Source organism: Polyodon spathula, chromosome 14 (genome assembly GCF_017654505.1).
Source record: "Polyodon spathula isolate WHYD16114869_AA chromosome 14, ASM1765450v1, whole genome shotgun sequence".
NCBI classification, from domain to species: Eukaryota; Metazoa; Chordata; class Actinopteri; order Acipenseriformes; family Polyodontidae; genus Polyodon; species Polyodon spathula.
The window spans coordinates 32,375,401-32,401,861 of NC_054547.1; the positions used below are offsets into that span (position 1 = coordinate 32,375,401).

General features: G+C 36.8%; 1 protein-coding gene across 1 annotated transcript in view; it reads right to left on the reverse strand.

Moving 5' to 3' along the window:
- Positions 1–460: 460 nt before the first annotated feature.
- LOC121326453 (sodium/hydrogen exchanger 9-like) overlaps positions 461–26,461 on the reverse strand; it is a 61,972-nt gene continuing 35,971 nt past the window's right edge. The window contains exons 12-15 of the mRNA XM_041269725.1: positions 9,021–9,069; positions 7,666–7,721; positions 2,092–2,197; positions 461–842 (exon numbers count right to left, since the gene is read on the reverse strand). Of these exons, the coding sequence (XP_041125659.1) occupies positions 645–842; positions 2,092–2,197; positions 7,666–7,721; positions 9,021–9,069 (409 nt within the window). The 3' untranslated portion in view covers positions 461–644. The remainder of the gene's footprint in view (positions 843–2,091; positions 2,198–7,665; positions 7,722–9,020; positions 9,070–26,461) is intronic.

Below are 26,461 nucleotides of genomic sequence, written 5' to 3' on the forward strand. Positions count from 1 at the left end.
TTTTTCACTTAACATATTTATTTTATTAAACAGGGTGAATATACTGTAAAGTCAGTTCAAACAAGGTCATTACCAGGTAAGATGACACCTGTTTGGGCAAGCACTGTTAGCACCACTGGCATTGAAAACATTTCATTTTCACGAAAACATGGAATTGAACTGGTTTAACAAGGATGCACACTTCATCTCTGGACCGGATAGGATGTTTTTTCCACAACATCATTGCAAAGTGACTAACTGACTTCATAATAACCGTGTAAATGTATCCCCCCCCCCTTCAGAATCAAAGCCAGTGTTCTGAGGCATAGACAGTTCATTTAAAATGTAAAACCGAGAACATTACAATAATAAAAATATAACAATTAAAATTGAAATTCAAACATTAATTTCAAAATTGAACCAACAATGTACTGGACTAAAGCTTAAGGTGTGATTTTGTTAGAACAAAGAGACTTGGAAATTCGGATGTGGTGAATCACTGCACTTTCCTTTTTCTGGAACCTGTTCCATTTGATTTAACAAAAAAATCCCTACCTTTCAAAACGGGCAGTTCCGAAACCTGTTCCTGTTCACATGGAACAAGCAAAACATATCAAGGTCAGTGTCTCACAAAATCGCACTGTATCTTTACTGTATTATTTCGATTATACTTTTGAATCCATTCCACAGGGTTGCACTCTCAGGACAAAGCCACCAAGCCTGAGGTCTCTTTCTTGCATGTTGTTTTGGTTTGCTGGTGGTGATGCTTGAAGATCACTGTTTTCTGTTGTTTCGGGAGACTCTACTATGTCAGGAAAATTCATAGTAGGCTTTGAACTGAGGTTTTCTACGTTCTCACGACTCTGCATAAAATATATGGTATAGGGTTACAGGACATAACGTACTCAGTCTAGGGTGTTGTTATCAAAGCCTCAATTCCAGTGTTTAAACTCCACCTTAACATAATGCAATTGAATATCTCAAAGAATAAGTAGCGGGGATTTCTTTAAAAATATAGCGTTACATGTCCTCACGTGTTGCTACACATGTTTAAATAACATACCTGTAATTTTTCTCCTGACAACTTTTTACACAACTTTAAACACTGCAATGATATGATACGGAAAAGAAAAGCCAAAGCACTTGTTATGTTTCTTTTTTTTAAATGTATCGCTCTTCCTGCAGTGCCAGATTTCAAACCCCAGTGCACTAGAGCAGGCATTTTGAAAAGAGCTTTGAAACAGACTTTAAAGTTATAAGTGTAAAAAGTTGTGGATGTTCACAATGAATAGAACAATTACAGGTACGTTAATTAAACAGTAGTAGCCACACGTGAGGATGTATAATGCTATATTTTTCGGACCCTCCTATTTACTCTAAGTACTGAAGTTTGTTGTTTCCGAGATATGTTTCATTAACTTTGGAATCATACAATTCAAAAGGATTAGGAAGTATGGTGTTTGCTACTATTATTTTGTATATCTTTTTATATGCAGGCACAATAGTTTATGTTGCACAACTGAAACATACCATTATTGCTGTAATCAAAACATTGCAAATTTCTCACATTGCTGTTACACCTTCAGTTTAAACTTCAGTGCTTTTTTAAATTACTTGTTTCTATTAATTGTCCACTAGTCTTTCTGGGCCTTCCTCATTTTTCCTCTTTCATGGATTCCTTTTTTGTCCTGCGCAACAACTACCAGCTGACTGGCATTATAAATGAGGTATAGCCAATCCCAGTTACGTATCAGTCAATGTTCCGTCTTAGCCTGTGTACGGCATTACTGAAACACTTTAAAAAAAAATCTTTAATCATTAATAGCAATTGATGTATTTAAACAGTCAGCTTTGCTTGGCAGTTATTTTGCCCAAACTGTATGAGGTGAAATCCCTTATCCAATAACAATGAACTTATAACACAGTGCTGCTTTGTTAATCTAAGCATTGGAAAACTAATAATCGGTGAAGGTAAGAGTTAGCGAGGATAAGCACAAACATAACTAAATACATAAAACATAATATCAACTTGCGAAAATTATATAGACAGATAGATAGATATTTACATACTGAATGCGACATTACACTCAAGATTGAGGTGGGTTTACTTACCTTGTACCCCTGTGGACTGGTCACTAGTCTGGCGAATGGCCCACACCATGCAGGCAGTGTTGTTGTCAATGGGGTGCCAGAGCGGGTCAAAATGGGCATCAGGAAACTGACCCACGATTGAGTATTAAGGTCATTTGTTTTAAACAATGCAGTCACACCTTCAACTGTAAGATCTTAACACAGGGGGGGAGAGAGTTTTGAATTACTAATTTATATCAGTCTGTGTGTAATTTCATGATCTCTTTACTTGTGCTTAGACAGTGAATAAATAATGTAATTACTGTCTTAATGTGAGCTCTCGGCAAGCTCTTACTGACCTAAAAAGATTTGTTTACCAAGGCGCCTCTACTTTCAGCTGAGCTGTCAGGCAGACACTAAACAATCCCCCAAGTGCTGATGTTGGATAAAGCATGTTAATTCACTGTAAAATGTATAAGAAACCGAAGAGAGGAGAAAGTAATTGAACAGTCTGCATAATAAGTGTCAAAAGTTCCAAAAAAAGGATGAAAAAAAGTGTCCTACGTAAGCTATTTTTTTCTGTTTTTGAAAGAGACGTTTTGTAAGCATATTTCACTAAGCAGATTTCAAATGAAAGGCAGCTTACAGCTGGTGTCTTGCCACTTAAAAGAAACTGGGGCATTTGAAGTTCCCAGTGCCTTTACAACACCTAGATGTAACTTTCAAAGGTCACTGTCAAACAAAAGCTGAACCCGGCTCCATCTGAAATATGAAACGCGTAGGATAGGATATTAGGAGACTAATGTACTGTTAGCACTAAGCAAAGTGCAAATTAAGGCCCTGACTAAACAGTTTAATACATTTTTAGGTCTGTTATGCAAAAATATACTGTTAAGAATAAATAAATCAAATGGTGGATCGCGAACATACATGTTAATAATCTTCCTTCTGAAATCTAAACAATACTGAAAGTTTTCTTTGACACATTGCAAGGGTTTACGGGAGGTATGTACAGTGGCTCTCAAAAGTATTCACCCCCCCTTGGACTTTCCACATTTTATTGTGTTACAATTAAATCCATTAAATCAAAATGGAATTAATTAGGAGTTTTTGCCACTGATCAACACAAAAAAAAGTCCATAATGTCAAAGTGAAAAATAAAATTTACTAATTGTTCTAAATTAATTACAAATACAAAACAGAAAATAATTGATTGCATAAGTATTCAGCCCCTTGAGTCAATATTTGGTAGAGGCACCTTTGGCAGTAATTACAGCCATGACTCTATTTTGAGTCTCTACCAGCTTTGCACATCTGGACACTGCAATTTTTGCCCATTCTTCTTTGCAAAATTGATCAAGCTCCGTCAAGTTGAATGGGGACCTTTGGTGAACAGCAATTTTCAACTCTTTCCACATATTCTCAGTTGAATTGAGGTCCGGGCTTTGACTGGGCCACTCCAGGACATTGACCTTTTTGTTTTTAAGCCACTCCAGTGTGGCTTTGGCTGTATGTTTGGGGTCATTGTCCTGCTGGAAGATGAATCTTCTTCCAAGTCCCAGGTCTCTTGCAGACTTCAGCAGGTTTTCCTCCAAGATTTCTCTGTACTTTGCTGCATCCATTTTGCCCTCTATCTTCATAGGCTTTCCAATCCCTGACGCAGAGAAGCATCCCCATAGCATGATGCTGCCACCACCATGTTTCATGGTAGGGGTGGTGTTCTCAGGATGATGTGCGGTGTTAGGCTTGTGCCAAACATAGCGCTTAGCGTTGAGGCGAAAAAGCTCTATTTTGGTCTCATCAGACCATAGAATCTTCTTCCACTTGGTCTCAGAGTCTCCCACATGCCTGCTGGCAAACTCTAGCCGAGATTTGATGTGAGTTTTTTTCAACAATGGCTTTCATTTTGCCACTCTCCCATAAAGGCCAGTGAAGCACCCGGGCTATTGTTGCCGTATGCACAGTGTCTCCAAGCTCAGCCGTGGAAGACTGTAACTCTACTTTAGAGTTGCCATTTGCCTCTTGGTGGCCTCCGAGACTAGTGCCCTTCTCGCCCGGATACTCAGTTTTTGAGGACGGCCTGTTCTAGACAGATTCACAGTTGTGCCATATTCTCTTCATTTCTTAATAATGGACTTTACTGTGCTCTGGGGGATATTCAATGCCTTGGAAATGTTCTTATATCCTACCCCTGATTGGTGCTTTTGAAGAACCTTATTCCAGATTTGCTTTGAATCAATTATTTAATCAATTATTTGATTTGCTTTGAATTAATTATTTTCTGTTTTACATTTTTAATTAATTTAGAACAATTTCTAGATTTTATTTTTCACTTTGACATTATGGACTTTTTTTGTGTTGTTCAGTGGCAAAACTCCTAATTAAATCTATTTTAATTCCATGTTGTAACACAATAAAATGTGGAAAAGTCCAAGGGGGGGGGTTGAATACTTTTGAGAGCCATTGTACCTATAGACTCCTGCTCCACATCTGGAAGCTTTGGGTCAGTCCAATCCGATTTTAAACAGCAGGCTGACGGAAGGCCAGCATTACAGTTGTGAATGCTGCAGGATGCAGAGGTACGAAATGAAATATTATGAAAATATACTTGGTACCGTTAAACAGCCCTTTTTAAATGTGGTTATGATCAGAGTTTTAGGTCTGGCTATGTAAGAACTTAATACCAGTACAAATTTTATTTAAAAAATAAATGTTACTGAATTAAATTAGAAAGCCTAAATCAAGGAAAGTGTAAAAACCCCTTAAATGAACAGTTTAATTCACCAGTGTATTATTCTAGAAAGGAATAATCAATTTCTTGTATGTGAGTGAAATTGTACAAGCAATTTATCATATTCCTAGCCTGTTCCATAAATTCTTGCAAATGTTTGTCTGCAAGATTTATCGAGTAAAAAAAAAAATATATATATATGGATTTAAAAAAAAACAAAACTGTATTATGCCTAACAACATTTCTTTGTATTTGTTTGAGACAGCAACCACATTTTAAATAAATACAAATAACATTTGACATGTTCCTTCCTGCAAGTTGTTTCCACCTAGTTTTATAGTGTTTATATGGGTTTTATTTATCTCTGAAAGGTCTGCTTTCCAAATAAGGCCCCAACAGCTTTAAGTTCCTGTAGCAGTGTGAAAGCCCTACCGATGCATGTGTATGTGTTGGTGTAGGAATACTGGGTTGGGAGGGAGAGGGTTAAATTTCTCCCTGTCAAAACATGTGGGAATGTAGCTGCCGCCAACAACTGAATAAAGTGATTAAATGATTAATTAGGCTCCAGTCACACGTGTATAAAATAGGCGTTCACGAGTGGTAATTTAGACAATCAATGTCGGTGTTAGTTGATGAAGGTATGTGTTTGAAGGTGCTGTGTAAATATGTATTTAGATAATTACTGTTGGTGTGTAGGGGAGTTTATGTAGCTGTGTTAATACAATGTTTTACATAACTGTTACTCTCATAACTGTATGCCTGTTTTGTATTTGCAGTTGCTAGGATGCCACAGATATGTGACGTATATCTTGAGAACTGTACTAGTAATCCCAGGGCAATGTTTGACATGGTTTACAACAGAAAGACAAGAAGAGATAGTTTTACTGTGTTGGATGTGCCTTGGGCGCAGGTGTAATTCAAGATTAAAGTAATGGTGTAAGCATTAGCTACCTGTAATTGCACTGCAGCAGACTGCCATGAATTAGTTCTAAAGAGGTATTGGAAAGCATCTTTCAGACAGAATGGCTTCAGTGACTCAAAGTAACAGTCTTTAACTGCACTGTATATTTGTCATTTAATAGGTCCCCCTTCAGACCTCTGTTCCTTAAAATGATACCTGTAGTCATACAATAATATCCTGGTCTGTCATTGTATCCACTTTACCACTGGTTGGGGTAAATAAATAAATAAATAAAAAGTTTAATTATTTTACTGCAACATGTCCCATAAGTTGATTTCTTGTCAATACAGGGTTACTATTACAATGTTAGATTGCTGGAGACAATGGCACAAGACAATACAAGCACATTCATATGCAACCATTATGCAAGGACATTCAAGTTCACCAAGCTCAACTGCTAAGGCAAACCACTTACTCTACGGCATAAGCAATGTGGGTTACACTGGCAATGGCCACTTCTTCTGTAGATATATTAATAATAGATAGAGAGAAAAATGTTCATATAAGGATCCTTTCTTTCAAAACTATCGTCGTCTGTGATTCATTGTATTTTTGAAAGCTAAATCAGTAAAAATGGTAATTTCATAAAACTAAAACAACAGAATCACTATGTACACATCAGCTAATGAGGGTATTATATAATATTTACTTAATTTTAAGGGTTGTATTGTTCTGGTTAAGACAGCGACAACTCAAAGGCAGAGCGCTCAACCCAGGCTTGGGAATAGTTTGTTACCATTGTGGCTGATGGGATTCAGCCTATAAAAAGTAATTTCATGCTTTGGCAAACTAATAGACTGGCAGTATGACTGCTTGTTTTCAGAGAAGCTTTGAAGTGCAGAGGAAAAGCTGTAAAGCAATATATAAACAATCGTGCTTTGTACCTTGTTGCTTGTATCTTGTGCAAAATGTGAATAAATTAAGAATTTGTGTTATAAAAACCCAGACGTGTTCCTGCTAATAGCATTTCATTTTCAGAAATGCATAAAACTAAACGACATTGGCAATGCCCTGTAGACAGAAAAAAAGAGCAAAATCAATTCATGTATTTAAATTCTGTACATATATATGGTTATTTATATATGGCTCAAGATATGCTGATCCTTCCGCATTGTAAAGTGGCCTGTGAACAGCACGAATAATACCGCCACTCCATCAAACTCTAGATGGATATGAAAAAACGTAATACAAAAAAAAATTGGGTTTGCCACACCAGGCCATTCTAGCATCAACATTTTTAAAGCACACAGCCCCCTACTTTATACCAGTACAGTGGTTTCCAGCTATTTTCAACCTTGGGGTTTGTGAACTACTATAAACAGGACTATTTTGTTCATGAAAACTACAATCTTTTAAACTGCAACAAATATTTTTTCTCTTTAAGGGCAGGGGACTTGGTGGTCAAATTGCAGCATATGGTTACATTTCTAATGAAGGCAGATCATTTGTGATCCTCACAATAAACTGATAAATAGCAACAAGATATTGCAAGGACAGTCAGCACTTGATTTATTAGGATGCTCTGTTAGATGTAGTGTACATATAGAGCTGATAGAATGTGTGGTAATCGCTAGATGCAGGTGCTTAATTTCAGGAGTTCTTCATGGTCAACCTGGGATTTACTCACCACAACTGTTCCGGACCTTAGAATGAGATGGTCTCATAAATATTAAGGACATCAGACATGTATTATTATCCATCAATAATATGTTACTGTTGGGTCAGCTTCAGTATAATTGAGCCTTTGGGTACAACCCTGTTCTTCCTATTCAATGAAAAATGTATAAAGCAGACCCTGATACTGAATCACTAATGTTAGACATACTGCATAACTGTTCTTTTTCTAAGTACATGTGACATGTCCTTCCTGTTTCTGTCTAGCCTGGCACTATGAAATACAGCAGCAAAACCAAATAAAGGATACTTGTGATCAAAAGCATTCCACATCCTGAAAAGCCATGCCCTCTCCCTAGCGTCTGTCTGCAAAATATAATGGGGCAGTTAGAAGGGAGAGACAAAGCCAGCAGTGCACCAGGAATGGAAATGAGTGTAAAGTATACCCCAGTTCAATAAGTGATATCTAATGACCCTTGGTGAGATGCCTCTCTTGTCAAATGAATAAGAATGCCAGATTCACTGACAGGTACAGCTGGAGGCACACAGGGCTATGTGTGGTCCTTCTCAGAGTACACACCACCCCTCTCTTACTCTACTAGGGAATTGTATCTGGATTTTGAGCAGTGAATTTCTCAGGCCCTATTCCAAATGCTTCAATTCAAAGTCCTAAGCAATTAAAATAATGTTTTTTCAAAGTCTGTTTATATGGATAAAATCAACTTTTATCGCCATGAAAATGTTCTTGACCAGTGTTTCCCAACCCTGTTCCTGGCGGCACACCGTGACTGCTGGTTTTCGTTCCAATGCAGCGCTCAATTGCTTCATTGAACCCTTCATTGAACTAATAAAAGTGATTAACTGGGCATTTTCCCCCGTTATTTTCAAGCTCTTCGTTTGTTGATGCGGTTCAAAAAACCACCAGTCATGGTGTGCCGCCAGGAACAGGGTTGGTAAACACTGGTCTAGACTGTTGGTAACTAGCATGGAGCAACAGAACATCTGCTTTTTGTAGTCCTGAACACAAGCCATTTGCACCATAGTCCTGTAATAAGGCTGGGAATGTCAGACTATAGAGTGTGTTGAAACAATATTGTTGTAAGTTAGTACAATAAGTGCTGTCATTTACTGATTTTGAGGTATTTACTGGTTTAACTTGCTTTCCCTATCATGTTAGAACATCCTGTTAATTTAGCTTAAACACAATTGCAATTAAAGGCTGTAATGCAATTAAAGGTTGTAATTGATTTAGAGGTTTACACAAAAATGACAATTATGCAAATTAAGTGCAATTATTCTTTCTTGACAGGTTCCACATTTTTTTAAATTGATTTTTTAATATAATTGTATTACATGTAAACTAAATATAACTATGCTGGTAGCACCTGCAATCCTTTATTGGAATTATAGCACAGGGGAGTACAAGAACAAAGGCATCTTTTCCTCTGAAATGCAAGGATGAGGTCATTTGAATAATTATTTGGAAAACAAAATATAAAAGGAGAGGACAGACTGGGAGCTGTGAATCAAGTTGGAATAGTATTGTTACCCTTAGTTAGTTTTAACAGAACATTTGATTCCCTGGGATTCATGTTATTGGATTATTAACATATCATTATTTTTAACATTAAATATTGCTATATATATAGATTTTTTTAATCTTACCCGAGTTGTGATTTCTGCATTTGAATCTTCTGAAGGATCTACGCCCACTCTATTAAAAAGGAAACATGCAAAGAAATTCTGATTAGAAGAAGAGAAACTGCTTTTGTTATAAGCAACTCCTAAAGTACAGCAGTGCCTTTACAGTGTTTTTTTTTTTTTTAAATCACTGATGCTTATAAGTTTAATATTATGAATGCATTTAAAATTGTATTGTTATTTTTTATTTTGTGAATTACATTACCCAGCAGAGAAAACAAACAAACAAACAGAAATTTGGTCTTACATTATGGCCACCAATGAACTGCTATGTAAAACCCAACTACACTAAATGGGACATTTGCAACAATCTAGTCCTCTCTCTCTCAGTGAAAACAATTAAACCTTCAGAGTAACAGTGACAGGCAAGTGAACTATCCAATTTACACAAGAGAAAACTGTCCTCACCACCAACCAGACAACTAGCTTATATTTTTCCTCTCTTCTGCCATTACAATGGACCTGCACCCTGAGGCTACTATTCCAATACTACAGCTCTGCCGAAAAGTTGTGCATCACCGTGCAGAATTAACTCATTTTGCTTCACAAAGTCAAATGAAACCTGCTGAATTAAGTTAGGGTAACATATTGAATTACATACTGCTTAGTATTTTTCCCATATACGTGACAAAAAAATGACAACATTTGGAAAAATACATTTACATTATCATTTTGTTTCTTTGATTACATGATTTAAAATAAAATATAACAATTGTGTTCGTACAGTTTTCATTAGGTCTCAATCCTAAAATTCTAGGTGATGCACAATGTTTGGCCATAGCTGTATATGCCAGCAAACTGGCATCCGTTATACAGAGATTGGGTTGGCAGCAGTTATCGAAACAATGCAGTCAAACAGAATATCTTCATGCTAAATACAAGCGATACAAAGTACAATGATTACATTTCTGACAGAACCCAGTGTGCTGAGTTTCTAAGTGTTAGATTATTTGTTATGGTAATGGGTAAAAACAAAAAAGCTGTCATGCAAATTTAAGTTTGTTTTTGCTACATTTGACACTGAAATGTTGGGACTGTTGAGTAGTGTTGGGAATATTTAGTTCAGGTTTAACATGTAATGCCTGCACCTTTATTCAGGCAATTACTTAGCCCAGAAAGAAGTTATTTGAATCAGAATGACAGTTTTAAATGAGAAGAAATAATAAGTGAATTAACAGAAGAACTCCAGATTAATTTACCCTTTCCAGGAAGCCAGAACTGCCCTGGGTCTCGGGTTGAAAAGATACATTTTTACATAATAATAATAATAATAATAATAATAATAATAATAACAATTGTCCTCATTCAATTAAGCCTTTCACCTTAGAAAGCAAGTTCCAGTGAAATAGTTTGTTTTCTTTTTTCATATGTAAAATAGATATAAAACAGCAGGTTTCAGATTGTGATTATCACTCTTTTACTGTAGTACCTAATGGTACCCTAGGTAAGGTCATCCAAGCTAATCGGGGGTCGTGAAACTAGATGTAAATTTACAGTATAAATACATTAAGTTGACTTTATATATTTTATACAAAGCTAAATGGGAAATCTCATAGTAAACTGTTTAGAATTACAATGCACACACAAACAGATACATGTAAAAATAAAAATAGACAGGGTTTTGGGTGGAAAGGAAACAATAACAGTTTTACAGTGGATTTAATATCTTTTGGAAATACATACTGCCCTTCACTGTTTAGAGCAGGGATGACAAACCCAAGGCCTGCAGGCTGAACACGGCCCCTGAATGGTTTTACTCCGGCCCCTGTAAAGGTGATTTCCATTAATTAGGCCCGCGACGACTTGTCAATTAGGAAATTGCATGTGAAAACTACAAATCCCTTCAGCCATTTTCAACCTAACAGAAAGAAGTGCGACGTGCAATAGCACATTTTCCACATTCCTGTTCTTTCAGCACTCTCCAACAAGATAAGAACAGCAAACACAGGTTAAAATGGCCACAAAAACGAAAATTGACAAGGGAGATTGTTTCAGGAAAGGTGGGAGTGGGAATATTTGTTTGTGGAGCTTAGAGAAAAAATCTGTATGCCTCGTTTGTAAGGAGAATTTAGCTGTGATTAAAGAATTCAATTTATGGCAGCACTACGAGACTAAACACAAAGAGAAACAAGGCTGCAAAAAGTGGCTGAATTTTTAAAAAAGCCTTGAATTACAGCAGAACATGTTCAAAAGGGCAAAAACAGAGAGCAATGCTGCAATAAAAGCAAGTTACATTGTCGGAAGAAATTGCAAAAACTTCTATGCCTTTCTCTGAGGGTGTTTTTTTAAATGCTAAAAGCAAGTGTTTGCAAATGTTTCTCATGAAATTCCAATCACTGAGAGTAGATGACCTGGCTGTCAATCTCAAACAACAGCTAGCTGAAAACGCAAGTGATTTCATTGCATTCTCGCTTGCCGTTGACGACAGCACAGGCATAGAATTAAGAGCTTTTGGATGTCGCAGCAATGCACGGCACCACCACAGCAAATGACATGTTTCAGCAACTCGAGAGACGTGTGAACCAAATTAAGTTGCCATGGGAGAAATTAGTGGATCTGACCAAGGACGGCGCACCTGTGGATGCGAAAAAAAACATCAGGAGGAAAATTGTCCTGGGACACTGACAACTTATCACTGCATTCTACACTAGGAAGCGGTGTGTGGGAAAGTGCTGAAGATGGATCATGTGACGAGCACAGTAATAAAAACTGTTAATTTTACCAGGGATCGAGGTTTGAATCACTGCCAGTTCCAGGCAATTCCAGGAGCTTAATGCTGAATATGGTGATTTGCCTTATCACACAGAAGTTTGCTGGCTAAGTCGGGGAACAGTACTCAAAAAGTTTTTGGAACTACATGGAGAAATCTGACTTTTCATGTGAAACAAAGGGAGACAAACACCAGAGCTCTCAGATGAAAACTGGCTGTGTGCTCTTGGATTTCTATGTGATGTAACTGAGCATCTTAACACCTTAAAAGTGAAACTGCAAGGAAGTAAATAGGTCATAACAGAGATGTATGACGGTGTGAAAGCATTTCAGCTTAAATTACGTTTGTGGGAGAAGCAATTGAAGCAAGGAAACCTTTCCCATTTCCCGACTTGCCAAGCCATCTCCAACTCGCTCACAAATGTCACTTTTCCAAGTGCTGGATTCGCTGCAAAACTGAACTTGCTGCGGATAGAATTTCAACACTGCTTCTCTGATTTTAACAAACAGCAATTCAGTTTCCAGCTTCAACCCATTTGGTGTTGATGTGGACAGTTCTCCAGAGTATATTCAGATGGAATTGATCGAATTGCAATGCAATTGTGCACTTAGGGCAAAGTTCGATTTTGTTGAGTTTTACCCATTCCTACCAGTCACGTTACCACAGCTCCGCCTTCAGGCTGCTTGAGTCCTCTCAATGTTTGGACATACCTGTGCGAACAGCTGTTTTCATTGGTGAAGATCAACACCCCCCCCACTCAGATGACTGATTGACAGGCATCTACACTCCATACTGAAGACTGCTTCAGCACAAGTCATGACTCCAGACATTGACACGCTAGTCTCATGAAAAAGGTGACACGTCTCCTCAACAAACGAACCCGCTCAGAGCAGCAATTAGGAAAGACAACTGTTTTGAATAATTGTAAGTTTTAAAGATTAATTCCCAGTCTAATTGTTACAAATTAATTTTATTCCGAGTGTGGCGAATCTTGTTGAAAAATATGATTAAAAACAGTGAATAATTATAAATAGGGATGATCAAATATTTATACGGCCCGCGAATGAAACGTGAAGTTATCATGGCCTGTGGTAAAATTGCAATTGACACCCCTGGTTTAGAGAAACAAAGATGTCTTTGTATAGAACATATCCTATAGGGGTTTGGGCTTATAGATAACAATACCAGCAGCCTTTCCTTTTCTCTCAGCACCATTATTTCTCTACATCTGAGAATAGCCTAGATACAGGTGAAAATGCTTAGTGAATCTGGCCCCTTGTTTCTCACAGAAGGCTAAAGTTCCAAATGTGAACTCAGCTATGAAATGAGGCTGTTAAGGGAAAACTCCCCAATGTTTTAGTTTAAGAGGGCACTATCTGGTGTCTGTGTTTAAATAATGGCCCACGTTGCTTTATTCTGGAGACTATTAACATCCTGCAACACTATCGAGCCCGCCTTTTTCTCAGGGTGCTGTTTCATTAAATAAGCAGCAAGAAACATGCAGCTCATTGTCCCCTACGCCCCCTGATCAGCTACACTTAAAACCTTAGGAAACAGGTAAAATTACACTGTAGAGAAAGGAAAGGTCAGCCAGGAGGGTGAATAATGTCTCAGAAACAAGACAAAGAAAGGATGTTCTCACACTATGTTCTCATCACAATGATCCCCAACAAGAGATATCATGCACTAGTTTTCTAAAGGCAAACTGAAATAATTTAACACAGAAGCTAGTAAAACAAAACCTGCTTGCATAACAATGCTCTGAAATTGTGTATGAATGTATCATTTGTTGTTTTTACTTTACAAAGATTTTTCCTTTTACAAAGATTGTAAAAATGCTGAAGAAGTACGTACATTCTAATGTTTTTATTTATTTTAAATAACAATGTTATGTCTAATTTGGCTTGGCTGACAGACACCCTTGCACACACCACTCTAGCTGTTAAGTTTCCTCTTGTAATGACAAAACATGATGAAAGCAGGTATATCATATCTGTTTCCTATCCTAGGAAATGTAATTGCACCCAACAGGCCATTGAAATTAGAGCGGTGACAGGTAACAACACTGTAGGAAAATAATCAGGTCTCAAAGGCATATTCACTTAGAGCTCGTCCTATCAATTGGTGAAAAAGCAAAGGCAATTTAACCTAAGAGTAACACATCAATTATAATTCCATAAAACATTTTTTTTAACCTTATTTTAGTGTATTACTATTATCATCATCATCATCATCATCAAGAAGTTGTAAGATGACAGATGAAATACGCTATGCTATTACACAATGCATATTTACAGCATATCAATGGGGTAAAAGAGCATATTATTTTATAATAGCAAGTGTGTATTTTTGCTGGCGGTTATCTTTATTTTCTTACTCTTTTAAATAAATGAGAACACTCCCTGCAAAGAGAACCACTTCAGAGTTGATTCATCACCATCATCCTGCATTTACTGGAAGCAACAGAAAACTGAAATGGCTATGGGACAGGGTACTCCTCACTCTTTTGCATATTTTGATTTTGATTTTGTTTTTATGTTTGTTTAGAAGAAGAACAAGCTGCTGTCCGCCATTATTTGGTATTATTTTAAAATACCTTGTGAGAATGCGTGACTGCTGGCTAGTAATTACTGAATTTGCTGACCGTCACGCATTTTTAGCAAACTCATGCAGACTATGGCCGAGAGGTTAACAAGATAATTAATAGCCAGTTAATCCCTCAGCCATAATATAAAAGACGTGCAGGAGACCAGAGTTGGTGAACGAAAATCAGAGCGAGGAGGTAAAGCAATAATATAAAATTAACAATTGCCAGTCGTGCTGGAACAACCAGCACGATACTTGTCATTGTTGTTTGTTTTGGCCCTTGTGCCTTTTGCTTTGAGTGTTTTGTTTTGTTTAAATCTTTTATTTGTTTACTTAATAAAAGAAAACCGAGAGCATTTGCGTCTCGCCCAGTAATACTACTGTGTAGTGGATTCATTTCCTGGTCTGACATCACCACCAAAGCCATCCTGTCACAGGCTAAGACCCAATGTTAATATCTGAGCAAGTGCCAGCCTTTCACACTCATATTTTATATGTGATTTAATTGACTTAAAAATAAATCTACTGACTAAACGATTCGTAAAACCAACACACTTAGATAATTTGTCTTCTCTAAATCAGTATTAAGATCCTTCACTCAGGCTTAGGTGGCACGTCGAGAAGGGTTTTTAATCCCCGATATGTGGTTACTATGTTCTCAATTTGCATTCTTTTAAATCCAAGCTTTTAAAACACTTTAAACAAACATTTACAGATTTTGTATTTTTGCCAATTCAATTATTACTGTGCACTGGCCCACCCAACTTGGCGAGAATGTTTTAACGACAGGTTCTCTAAATACTTCTCTACATGTTAAGTAATTTACCCTCTAAAGCAGCAATTGAAACAAACTTCAAAAGGGTGGATGTATCAGGAGACAGAAATTACTGTATTTAAATTGTGGGCTGAGATACGGTTTTATTTAGGTATGCACCTGACAATGGAAACCCTGTATTAATGTAAAGAAATATGGTCTAACATATGGAGGGAACTTTGAGACACCTCCAGGAATAAGGATTGTGGTGGTAAGCTTGTTTTTGTGACAATTACGTTTGGAAAGAATATGATCGTGATTTGCAAGCTGCATTTCGTACTATTCCTGAACAAGGGAAAAAGTTCTATTGGCTAGAAGCATGGAGGAATGAGGAATCCGTGCAACATTAAGCAACAAAGTTCCTGTGAGATTATGTAAGTGTACAACAGAACCGTGGGGAAATACAATCTAATGTTATAATACAAAAACATAGCACTAGGACTATATTAATGAGATCTTGCAGCTTTCATTAAACAAAGTACAATGTTGTGATTGTTCGTCACCACTTCAGTTATTAGCCAAAAATAAATTAAAATTAATACAACATGGCCATACAATTCAATAATTGGACTAATTTTCTAATACAACTGTATTATACTGGCATTTGGAATAAGAAATGTGATTATTCCAATTTCATTCTGAATACTAATGGTATAAAATTAGTCATGGAAACATGGTATTTATAAATGTTTGCTACTCACTGCTTTCACCCCAGAACTTTGTGATTGTAGAACATTAATCTTGAAAATGTTAGACCGGTGTAGCTGTTTGGTTTAGAATAACTCTTATTTGTTCCAAGTTCACTCACCTCTTTTGGGGAATTCTAAAAGCAGTGGTCTGCTTACCTTTACAAGCAGGGTTCACTGTGATAAGTTCTGTTAGACTGCCTTGAGACAATTTACTCCTAAACCCACACAGGTCAAGACCATAAGCCTGCTCCCTGACAAAAGATAACGATAAACAGCAAGGGTTCTATACATATCACTGTCAGTTCAGGGGGCTGAATTTCATACCCATCCACTAGTCAGAAAATAACATACTAGTAACAAGGAGCCTTGGGTTACAGATATGGTTTGCATGTATTTGAAGGTTATGAGAGATCTAATTTTCTTTCTTCTTTTTTTTAAGATACTTTAAATGTTTCATTTATACGCCTGTGCTTTGTATGGACCATGAAACGCTGAACTGCTGATTATCTGATTTAACCCAATATGAGACAACCCATTTATGGGAACCTCCACTTCTATATAGCTGTACAGCCCTAGACAATTAAGATGGCTACACAATTAAGGGGGCTTGAGTGGATGTGTGTTTCACTATAGTAGACATATTTCAAGGGGAATTCATGCATCCAATAACTATCCACAGACCTATACTGAAATGTTCATGTATAGACAAGTTTGGAAAGGAACAGTACTTTTCTCATTTGGCAAACCACCAGCCTTGCAATCATGTAAAGAATCCTTACTGCCCACAGTGACGTTCTCCTGCTGTATTTGTACAATCAGAAGCTGGGATAATTTAACGAGATGACGAATAACTATTACATTTGAAATCTGAATTAAAAAAAAAAAAAACACAGGATAGATAATTTGTGGACCATGCAAATTAAATGAGATGGAAGGGGGGGGGGGGGGGGCAGATTATATCCTTACTGAATTACACCACTGTAAATAAATAAAAATTAAAATAAAATCTGGACAATCACATGATCAAACTCTTAAAGCATGTCTTAAAATTCTTATCCTATTATTGCAAGTCAAGCCTCATTGAAATGAATGAAGTTTTAAATCAGTAGATCTAATTTTGCTATGACTGTGCTCTCTAAAGTGAATAGTAATACGAAAATAAATATTTAAAAAAATGATAATCGTTATGTCAATAAGTTTTTCTCAATGCCTTCTGCCATTGAGTGTTTTTAGTTATGGATTAACTAGTTTAAAATAAACAAAAACAACGTCTTTCATTCGGAATGACGCTGCCATGATGGCGCTGCCATTGCTGGTAGTGTCACGTGAGCTGTTCAGTGAGTTGACATGTAAATGAATCCTGTTTGTCTGAAGGGCGTATCAACTTCAATCTCCGTCTTGATCTCCTGCTTGTCATTCAGCACGCACACACACACGGCAGACGGTTACTCTGTCACAAGCATTAATACCCTGTATCTTTCTAAACAAGGGATTTAGGGGAGCTCCCTAATAAAAGCTGAATCTCAAAACAATAATTATGTGAAAATAATTGTTACAGCTGTGTATAAAGTTATATAAAACAGGATTCATTCATCCGACTTTCTACATATCCGCCCTTACTCTGGTCCCATCGCAGTCAGATATGCAACGGATTATTGTATTTCTAATTCCATGGCTAAAGAACCTTTCTAGCTCTTATGTTAAGGGGATTTGCATTTGGATTCCTCTATTTACGCAGCTCATTTCTCATGCTGAGCATAGTTGGGTCATGAGGTCTTCTTACTCCCGTGCTCACTTAATATTTCTGGCATCAGTATTTCAAATTCTCCTCAACTACTGACACAACACACACAACGTGTCCCATTAACAGCAGCACAATGTTCCATTGCTAATACAAATTCTTGCAAATTATTCAGTTGCATTGTTAAATTCCCAACCCCTAGATCCTTTGATCGCAAATGTTGGAAATTTAACACTAAGCTACTTGGTCCCATTAGTTACTGCTGGATACCGCTGCTGAGAAATCTTTCAGCAGTGCTGTGTGTGAAACATGGCCATGCAATAACAGTTCTGGTGGATGACAGCCTTACTCAATGCAGTGCTAAGAATAAAGTAGCAACAACTACTTAACAGCTGAACGGGTCATTAAAACTTAGAGTATTAACCTGCATTGTACAAAACTGTAAAAAACAAAAAAAACACACTGCAGTCTGGCCTAATTCTAACAGGATTTGGTGCACAGCATACCAACTTTAAATCATTGCTGTGCAATTGCAACCAGCTATGTGGTACATTCGTAAAAGCTCAATCAAGACTTCCACTTTAAAGAAATACAGTACAGTACAGTAACAACATAAATCATAAAATGCTGAGGAGGCCTATATTTTCATTTCAGTAAGTGTACAGTGAAAGTACAAATTGTGTTAAGCTATGATGTCGGTCAGTCACAATGCCAATTACATGACATGGCAGTGTTGGTAGCACATTATTCTATTACAGCTTGGGATTCACTAAAACCAATTCCCTTTGAAGTCAGGGGTAATCATGGAAATTTCACACTGTAACGTGCACCCAATGTATTGTGAACATGACAACAGCACTTTTACTGCATAACACACACCCTGTAAATCAAATATTTATACTAATTAACCATATTTTAAACTGTGTTTATCTATACTATATTATGCACAAACCATGCTTTATTAAACTGAGCTGGAGCAATGTTCAAGATTTATTTAATAGACTAAAAATATTATTTTTCTGCTAGTGTCCAATCTGATTTAAGACTTGCCAAATCACTCAAATCTTTTAACCCTAAAACACCGACAGTCTTTGGTAGCCACCCACAAGGCATGTAACAATCCATAGAGAAGAACAACTGACCCCCTTACTAGATGCTCCAACCTGCTTCTATGAGAACTCCCTGCTGATTCTCTATTCAAACCTCTTAACCTGTGTCTTAACTGTCTTTGATACAGTTAATAAAAAATTCAAGTTACATATTTATTATTCAGGAGAAGGATTTGACAATGACTCTCATGCAGTGCTTAAGGATCTAAAGCAATATTTCAAATGAAGAACTATGCACCTGCCTAAAGGTTGCCCCAGTCATGGACAGAGTCAACCAGTTCCTATCTCTACTCTTCAAGTTGTTTCATTCAACACTGCAGACTGCTGTGAATTCCAGACAGTTTTCCATACTTTAGGGATAAGGTGGAAGCTATTTAAAAAAAAAAAAAAAAACTTTTCCGGACCTTCTGCACACAAAACAATAGATGGCTAAAAGCTTACAATACATGCCAGCTGTTGTACGGTCTATTTCATGTCTGTCTGTTTGAGTATGCTAAATACTATACATATTTGGTTTTATGATAGTATGACATTAATACTACTTTTAATATTAATAATAGTAAAAAATGCTACATTCATTTCAATGCAGCCCAACTGGCATCATCATTCATCTTAATTGCAACCAATTTACATTTCAGAGGAAACCTTTATGAATAAATCTCCCAATTATCCCAACCACTTATTACAACTACAACAGAATTTCTGTGGCAACTTGAATATACACAGATAGAATCATTCAGCAGTTGACTCAATTGGTTGCATTTCTGTCTTTGCTCAAGTTAAACAGCCCTGATCAAAGTAAACAAATGGCTCATTTGCAACACTGAAGATTTATCATCACACTGACATGCTGCCTACATTACTGTTAAGGACAGTGATGTAAATAAACGATATCAATTATGTAGAAGACCACTCTTGAGCAGTAGATTCCTTCCACTCCTCATGGGTTAGATCTCGATGACACACAAGAGCTGACAGTCTTAACTTACTGGGCACAAGCCTTATCTGGTGTGACTGCTGATGAAAGCCTCCATGATAAAATAATCTATAAGCAGATTCTTTTGAATCTGTTGCTTTACAAATCCTGAAAACCCAGCAGATGAATATATATATATATATATATATTTCAGAAACAACTAAAATGGAAAAGCTGCCATGTGCTAAATGTTTTTCATCTACTATTTGCACAGAGCTTCGTAACTCACCCTCCGCTTGAAAGGTGGGCAAGGAGAAAGAATAAAACGAAACTAACTTTCTGCACTCTAAAAACAAATTGAGAAATAGCTCTTCATACCATTCCCCATCACACCTGTGTTACTAATAACACAAAACAAAAAGAATGCTAGTTTACTATCTAACCTTATTCCATGGGAAGATGCAGACTTTAACAAAGAAAATGAATAGATTGATCTTTAGATCTGTGTTGCATTAAAAAAAAAAAAGTATACTCAGTTAAGCTTTTTTCTTTTAATTTAAATTACAAATAACAAGACTACCTCTAATTTTATCCGAGACATCCTCCCTCTTCTCGTGTCGAGACGAGTTATACACACAAACACACACACAAACACACACACACACACTAGGGCTTTTGCTGTTTTCGCCTCTCCTTTACAAATTAATCTCGCAATGAACAGATTCTGTTTAAATTTAGAAACCAAAACACATTAAACAGTGCTCAGTCATTTTAAAAACTTGTGCGTCACGAGTCATTAACATTTTTCTAATTTGCATACGTTTGCGTCATGTTTTGTATCATTTACGCAGTTCTGACAGCGCGCATGAAGAAGATTCCAAAGCATGAGTGAAAGGAGGCTTTCCTTCCAAATGTTTTTTTTATTAATCTTTTTTTTATACCTCATTCCCTTTAGAAAAACGCCCTCGATCACACATGTGCCAGCAGAGAAAGCTGAGGTGATCACAACGAGCGGTCATATCTCGTGTGTGCAAAAAAAGGCACAATTAAAAATAAAACAAAGCAAAAATATAATAATAACACCCCTCCGCAGCAGGCAGTTCTCAGAAATCCTGCTACGATGTCAACTCGAAATGTACTGCATGCAATTGTAAATTGTAATTTTTCAGAAAACAAAAATTAAGACAAATATGTAAATAGATATTGGTCTTGTTGAAATGCATTACCCTGAAATTTGACCTTTGACTTTTGTGGTATCAGAATGCATATGATCTTAACTAATTGTTAGTAATTTACTTTACACATCTTAAATAATAAATAGTCAGAAAACAAACAAACAAAAAAAATCTATCTGTTAGTTATTTTTAAACCCTTTCCTAGCCACCGTAACTGTCTCAGTTAGTGGTACACAGTAGTACAGAGGAGTCATCTATTCAGGTGATGGTACAATGGTTTTCAAAGCTATAGGAAAGCACACCAAGCTGATCAAAAGGATAACAAGCTTGCGGGAAATATCTTGTGTGTTCAGTGTGCAGACTACAGGGAGAGAAAGGCAGCGCGACATTATAGAACTGACACGTTCAAACAAACAGGAGCGCAAAGAAACCCAAACCAGTAAGGTACCTTATTAAGATTAAATAACGTTACTCTCTATTTCTTGACATTCGTTAGTCTGAATTTGATCATCAGAGTCAATATGAAGGCTAGGGTTACCACTGTTCATTGGTGTTTAGGTATGAGCTACTCTCTCAAAGCTCCACTGCAAAGTTTTTTTTTTTTAATTTATTTTGTAATTTACTCCTTGGCAGGATATGATTTCTAGGCATCTATATTTAAATAAAATTATGTTGAACTATTATGCAATACAAAACCACATTATCCAACTAGAGTCAAACCCTTGCCCCCTTGTTATCCAACTAGAGTTAAACCCTTGTCCCCCAAATTAATTCTGTAGACAACGATGACCTGGAACTGCATTGAATTTTAACTATAATAAACAGCAGGAATATTTTCTGTGCAAAAAATAAAAAGAAAGTAGTGAACTCAGTCCAGTTTCTGCTCTACAGTATCCCAGTATTTATATGCTGACTATTTATAATTTTTTGACTGTCTGTATTGCCCTTTTCAAATGTTCTTTCTTTTCAACATTGTTTTCCCCTCGGGTTGTTGTATGTTTGGCTCTTCTGAGGCTCCAGAGTTCGCTCTCTGCACGACTTCGAGACCTCAGCTTTCTTTCTCCCTCGGCTCTCCTGTCAATTTCACTGTGGAAAAAGCCAAGATAAACAGAAAGCTACAAAAAAAGTATGTTAAATGTAAAAGTTGCCCAGTAACTGTGATTGGAATTTATTTATTTATTTATTTATTTTTTTAAAAAGAGTGTGGATGCTGGGGACCTGGTGAATTCCACCTTCAAACAGTGTTTGAGAGAAAAGTGCAATTCAGCCATAACAATTGTTGTTCTTGTCCTTTTTTCTTACGATTCTGTCACTGCTTCCTGACCTTTCAACCCCACCATTTACACTTGGGTCACCTGGATGTCTTCATTAAAAGAATGCACTCATTGGCTTTCTTTTTATTTAAACAGACAAATGCAATAACCATTTGAAAACTATCCAGTAGCTCAGGTACAGTAAACCTGAGCAGGGTCAATGGAAACAAAAGTATAGGTTAGAGCAGTGGGTCCCAATCTGTGTTCCGCGGGCTGCTTGTGGCCCGTGAGTAAACTCCAGGTGGTCGGCAAACAACTCCAACAGTTCGGTTACAAAAAACTATTTCTACACAATCACATGTTGTGCTACTACCATATGTATTAGTAAGCAACACAGCACAAAGCTTTAACCACATGATATATAATTATAAGTTATGTATGCAGTCATTTTCACCCTTTATCTGTTTTCTTTTAATTCTGGTGTGTTTATATATATATATATATATATATATATATATATATATATATATATATATATATATATATATAATTACAGCTACTTTGATGCAACACCAAGCATGGCCTTTAAAGCCACCATTAACTGAAACAGCCTTCTAATGTGAAACAAATACTGACTAAATAACTGTTACACATTATGAAGGCGCGCTTATCTTGTCAAAATAAAAAAAATCTACATCTAACATCCACGTAAATGCAGCTCTTTCTAATCCGTGCTCATTCTATTGCTTGTTTTTTTTTTTTTTAAATACATGTTCAGGGAAAAAAAAAAAAAATGTGGCTAGCTTTTTCTCACCGCATAATAGTAGCACAATGCATTGAATATTCCTAACTGTTTTGGAATGACTAAATACAATTACAAAAATTACAGCAATTTCAGCTACATGCTATTATATGGGTTTATTCAGACAAGTTTAATATCTCACAGGACTATATGCCAAAATTAAATTCTCTTAACACGACTTCTGGAATTAATGTGTCCTTGAAGCCGTCAAATTTAACCAAAATGCTAAATCCTGTCGACTGTGTGCCACCAATCCTGTTTAATTTACACATCACAGCCCACCAAAAGTGGTATGCAGTAAGCTGCATTAGAAATGGATTGATGAATTTGCTACACAAGGTAACGGCTGTCTGGACCAGCACTGGTAGTTACAATTACTGGATCTGAGGAGGACCCATAGCCCCAGAGCATTATTTCTCAGGCGGTTTTGTCAAACGAAACTCTTAAACCTGCAAAACTGAGATGCTATTTTTCTACAAAGCATTCAGAATGTGAAACAAAAAAAAAACTTTTTTAAACAAAAGAAACGTGAACTTTGCCATCAGCAACTTTCAATGCGTAAAACGACAACATTCCTTTATGAACAGAAGCACTGATTCAACCCCAGGAATCTCATTAATTTACTTTCTACAAGTAGCCTACTTACACATATACACTTAAAATAGTTTCGAAATGCGAAATGTGAAAAAATGTGTGGCAAGTGGTCTGTGGGAAAAATCCAAACACCAAGGTGGTCCCTATTAATAAAGCTGCTTTATTAATAACATATCAGCCTAATCTGTGAATTCTGGGGTTAAAAACTCCCCTTAGCCATTCAGCATCAATGTTTACTGATTAAATAACAAATAATGACAGAGTCAAAAGAAAGAAAGAACCATAGACATATCTTTGTATTTCAATTAAATCTACACTGGAGAAAGTACTTTGTAATAATGGAAAACCATGAACACAGGGCATTACTAGCAACATCAAATCTCACTAGACTGTAGGATTAAACCTATTATAAAGAGCCTAAACTCGAGCAAAGCTGAATTACTGTTAATAAGATCATTTTTATACACTTTAATATACTGGATTTGTATATCAAAGCCATTGCTACTGGAATAAATTAATCTCTGTTGTAAAATGCTCTGGCTTTTTAATAGCTTTAAAACACAGATGTTCATACTCATTACAATTATATGCGAGTATAATTCTAGTTTAAGAATTTTTATTGCTGTCCGTAAGAATGAATTTAACCATAATTGAATTAAATCAATAGAAATTATTGAGTCATTTTCTCAAAGTTTTACACTTAAGTGTATAATTTATTTTTTGAAAGGAAAAACTGCCCGTTTATCTGATATTAAAGCAGTTATTTGGGTCTAATTTTGTAAAATTAATAGGTATTTTTCCTGTCTTAAAAAGGACTGTTAATGAATCTATGAGTAAAAAGCTACTAGCCAGATATAGCATTCTGATATCGAGGATATCCCAGCTCTGATTGCTTCAAGTCTCATATAATGCAAATCTTAAGATATTAAAGTAAGGTAATTTATAGCAGGCCTACTGTTCAGGGAATAGTAAGCATGACAATATATAAAGAAATGGTGGTCAGTCAAACTTGTGACTAAATGATAAAAGAAATGCTCAGGAGAATAGACCCCACAGGGGAACACTAGAAAGAAAAAAAACAAAAAAACAACAGTTTGCTTCAAGAACAAAATAATTGCCTCCTGCAAAGTGCAGTGGAAGTCTTCCACGAAGCACTTGCTTTTTATAGCACCTTTTGTGTTTCCATGGAAATATGACCATCTCAGCTGTTAAATAGGGAGAAGCATAAAGGCTTTCTAAAAAAAAGAAAAAAAAAAACATTTTTACAGCCTGTGAGAAAAGCAATCTGCTCAAAGCATTAGAAAATACATATTATACCTTTGAGTAAAGACAAGCCAATCTTTTAAGTTGTCATGTATCAATATCCAATAGGGACTACAACAAAACAGCATACAAGCAATTTAGAATTTAGTTCCAGCTGCTAAAATGAATTTACAGACTCTTTGTTAAATCAACAGTGGAGAGAGTGTAGAGCCGTGTGAAAAGTCCACAGGGGCTTGATAGCAAATACCTGTGTAGATGCTTAGAGACCTACATTTATAGAGCACAGCCTCTTATCACATTTATATATAGCATGTTATGCTACGGGAGTTTTTAAAAGTTTCAAAGCCGCATTGCAAACATTAAAATGATGAGGAATTACTAGATATCTCTGAATCTCTGCAAATAGTCTACACAGGTTCACTTTCACAAACCAGGAGCGCAAATTATAGAGACAAATGTCATAAAGACACTGCATTGTCCTGCTTTATTAACTTTATAGCACTTTTATGAACTGAAGGGCTTACCCAGCTGTTCCTTTCTTAAGTTATCAATATTCTGCAGGGTCCAAGCTCAGTTTTAAAGTCAATGACTTCATGCAAACAACATATAATAAACTGGACATTCCTTACAGGGCAACCTGTAGTATATTGACCAAAAAGGCAGTTTGAAAAGAAATGGTGCCATGAATGCAGTTTTTATAAAACTAAACACAAACATTGTAATGTTTAGGTCGAAATACATCCACTGTTGAAATATGTATAGGTAACAAAGTTCCACATTACATTTAAAGATAACAACTGACAAGAGACTCGCTCTCACACACTCTCACACACACACGAGACTCGCTCTCACACAGTTTAAAGACAAAAGTCCAAGGCACTGTAGAGATACACCTCGGTTTAGTTCAATTAAATGGACTCAGCGCCTTCTCTAGTCTTGAACACCACAGGCAGATCTTTACAGGTATCTTCAAAAACAGAAACTCCATAGTGGTAGGCTGGCTTCTCTGTCATGAATCTCTATTAGTCAGTGTAACATGGAAGTGTTACGTGTGTGGGTCGTCACTGAATAATAATAAATCAGACACAGAGCAATCTGACACTGCTGGTACCCTAGTGGCAACACGTGCGAGTCAGATTTAATAAAGAAAACAAAACAAAAACAAAGCTAAAAATACAAGTTTGTCACATAAGGTGAGCGATAGTCTCACTAAAAGAGACTTTCTACTGCAGGAACCTACTACACCACAATATCCTCTCTAGACTGGTTGGGATCAACATCCCCTAAACTAACCTACTACTGTTGCTCCCGAAATCCTGCCCCCCCAACAACTGCAGGTCTTTATGACAGTCCTGGCTGGCATCCTTCATAGGCACCGTCTTGCAGTTGAAGGGTTCTGTAGTAGTTATCCTTTGGAGTGGACACTCTCCTCCTTGATGCAAACAATACACCCCTCTGTGTAGCATGGCGGTGCAGTCGCTTCGAGCTGTGGCGCAGCCTCCCCGGGCACGCCCCCACCAAATTCGGACCTCGCGATCAGCTCAGAGCAGAGTAAGGCTACCTGCTCAATTGGTTGCCTAGCAACGTGCCTCCTGTTACGCGTCCCAGCAGCACACATCCGCACAGGAACTAGCGACGGTCCTCGCTGTCAGTCAGCTGTCTAGCCCTAACAGAATTGGTCTGCACTTGATTCTCACTTGATAAACCCCAGCATGAACAGTATAAGAGTAAAAGAAATGCTAAGAACAAAAAC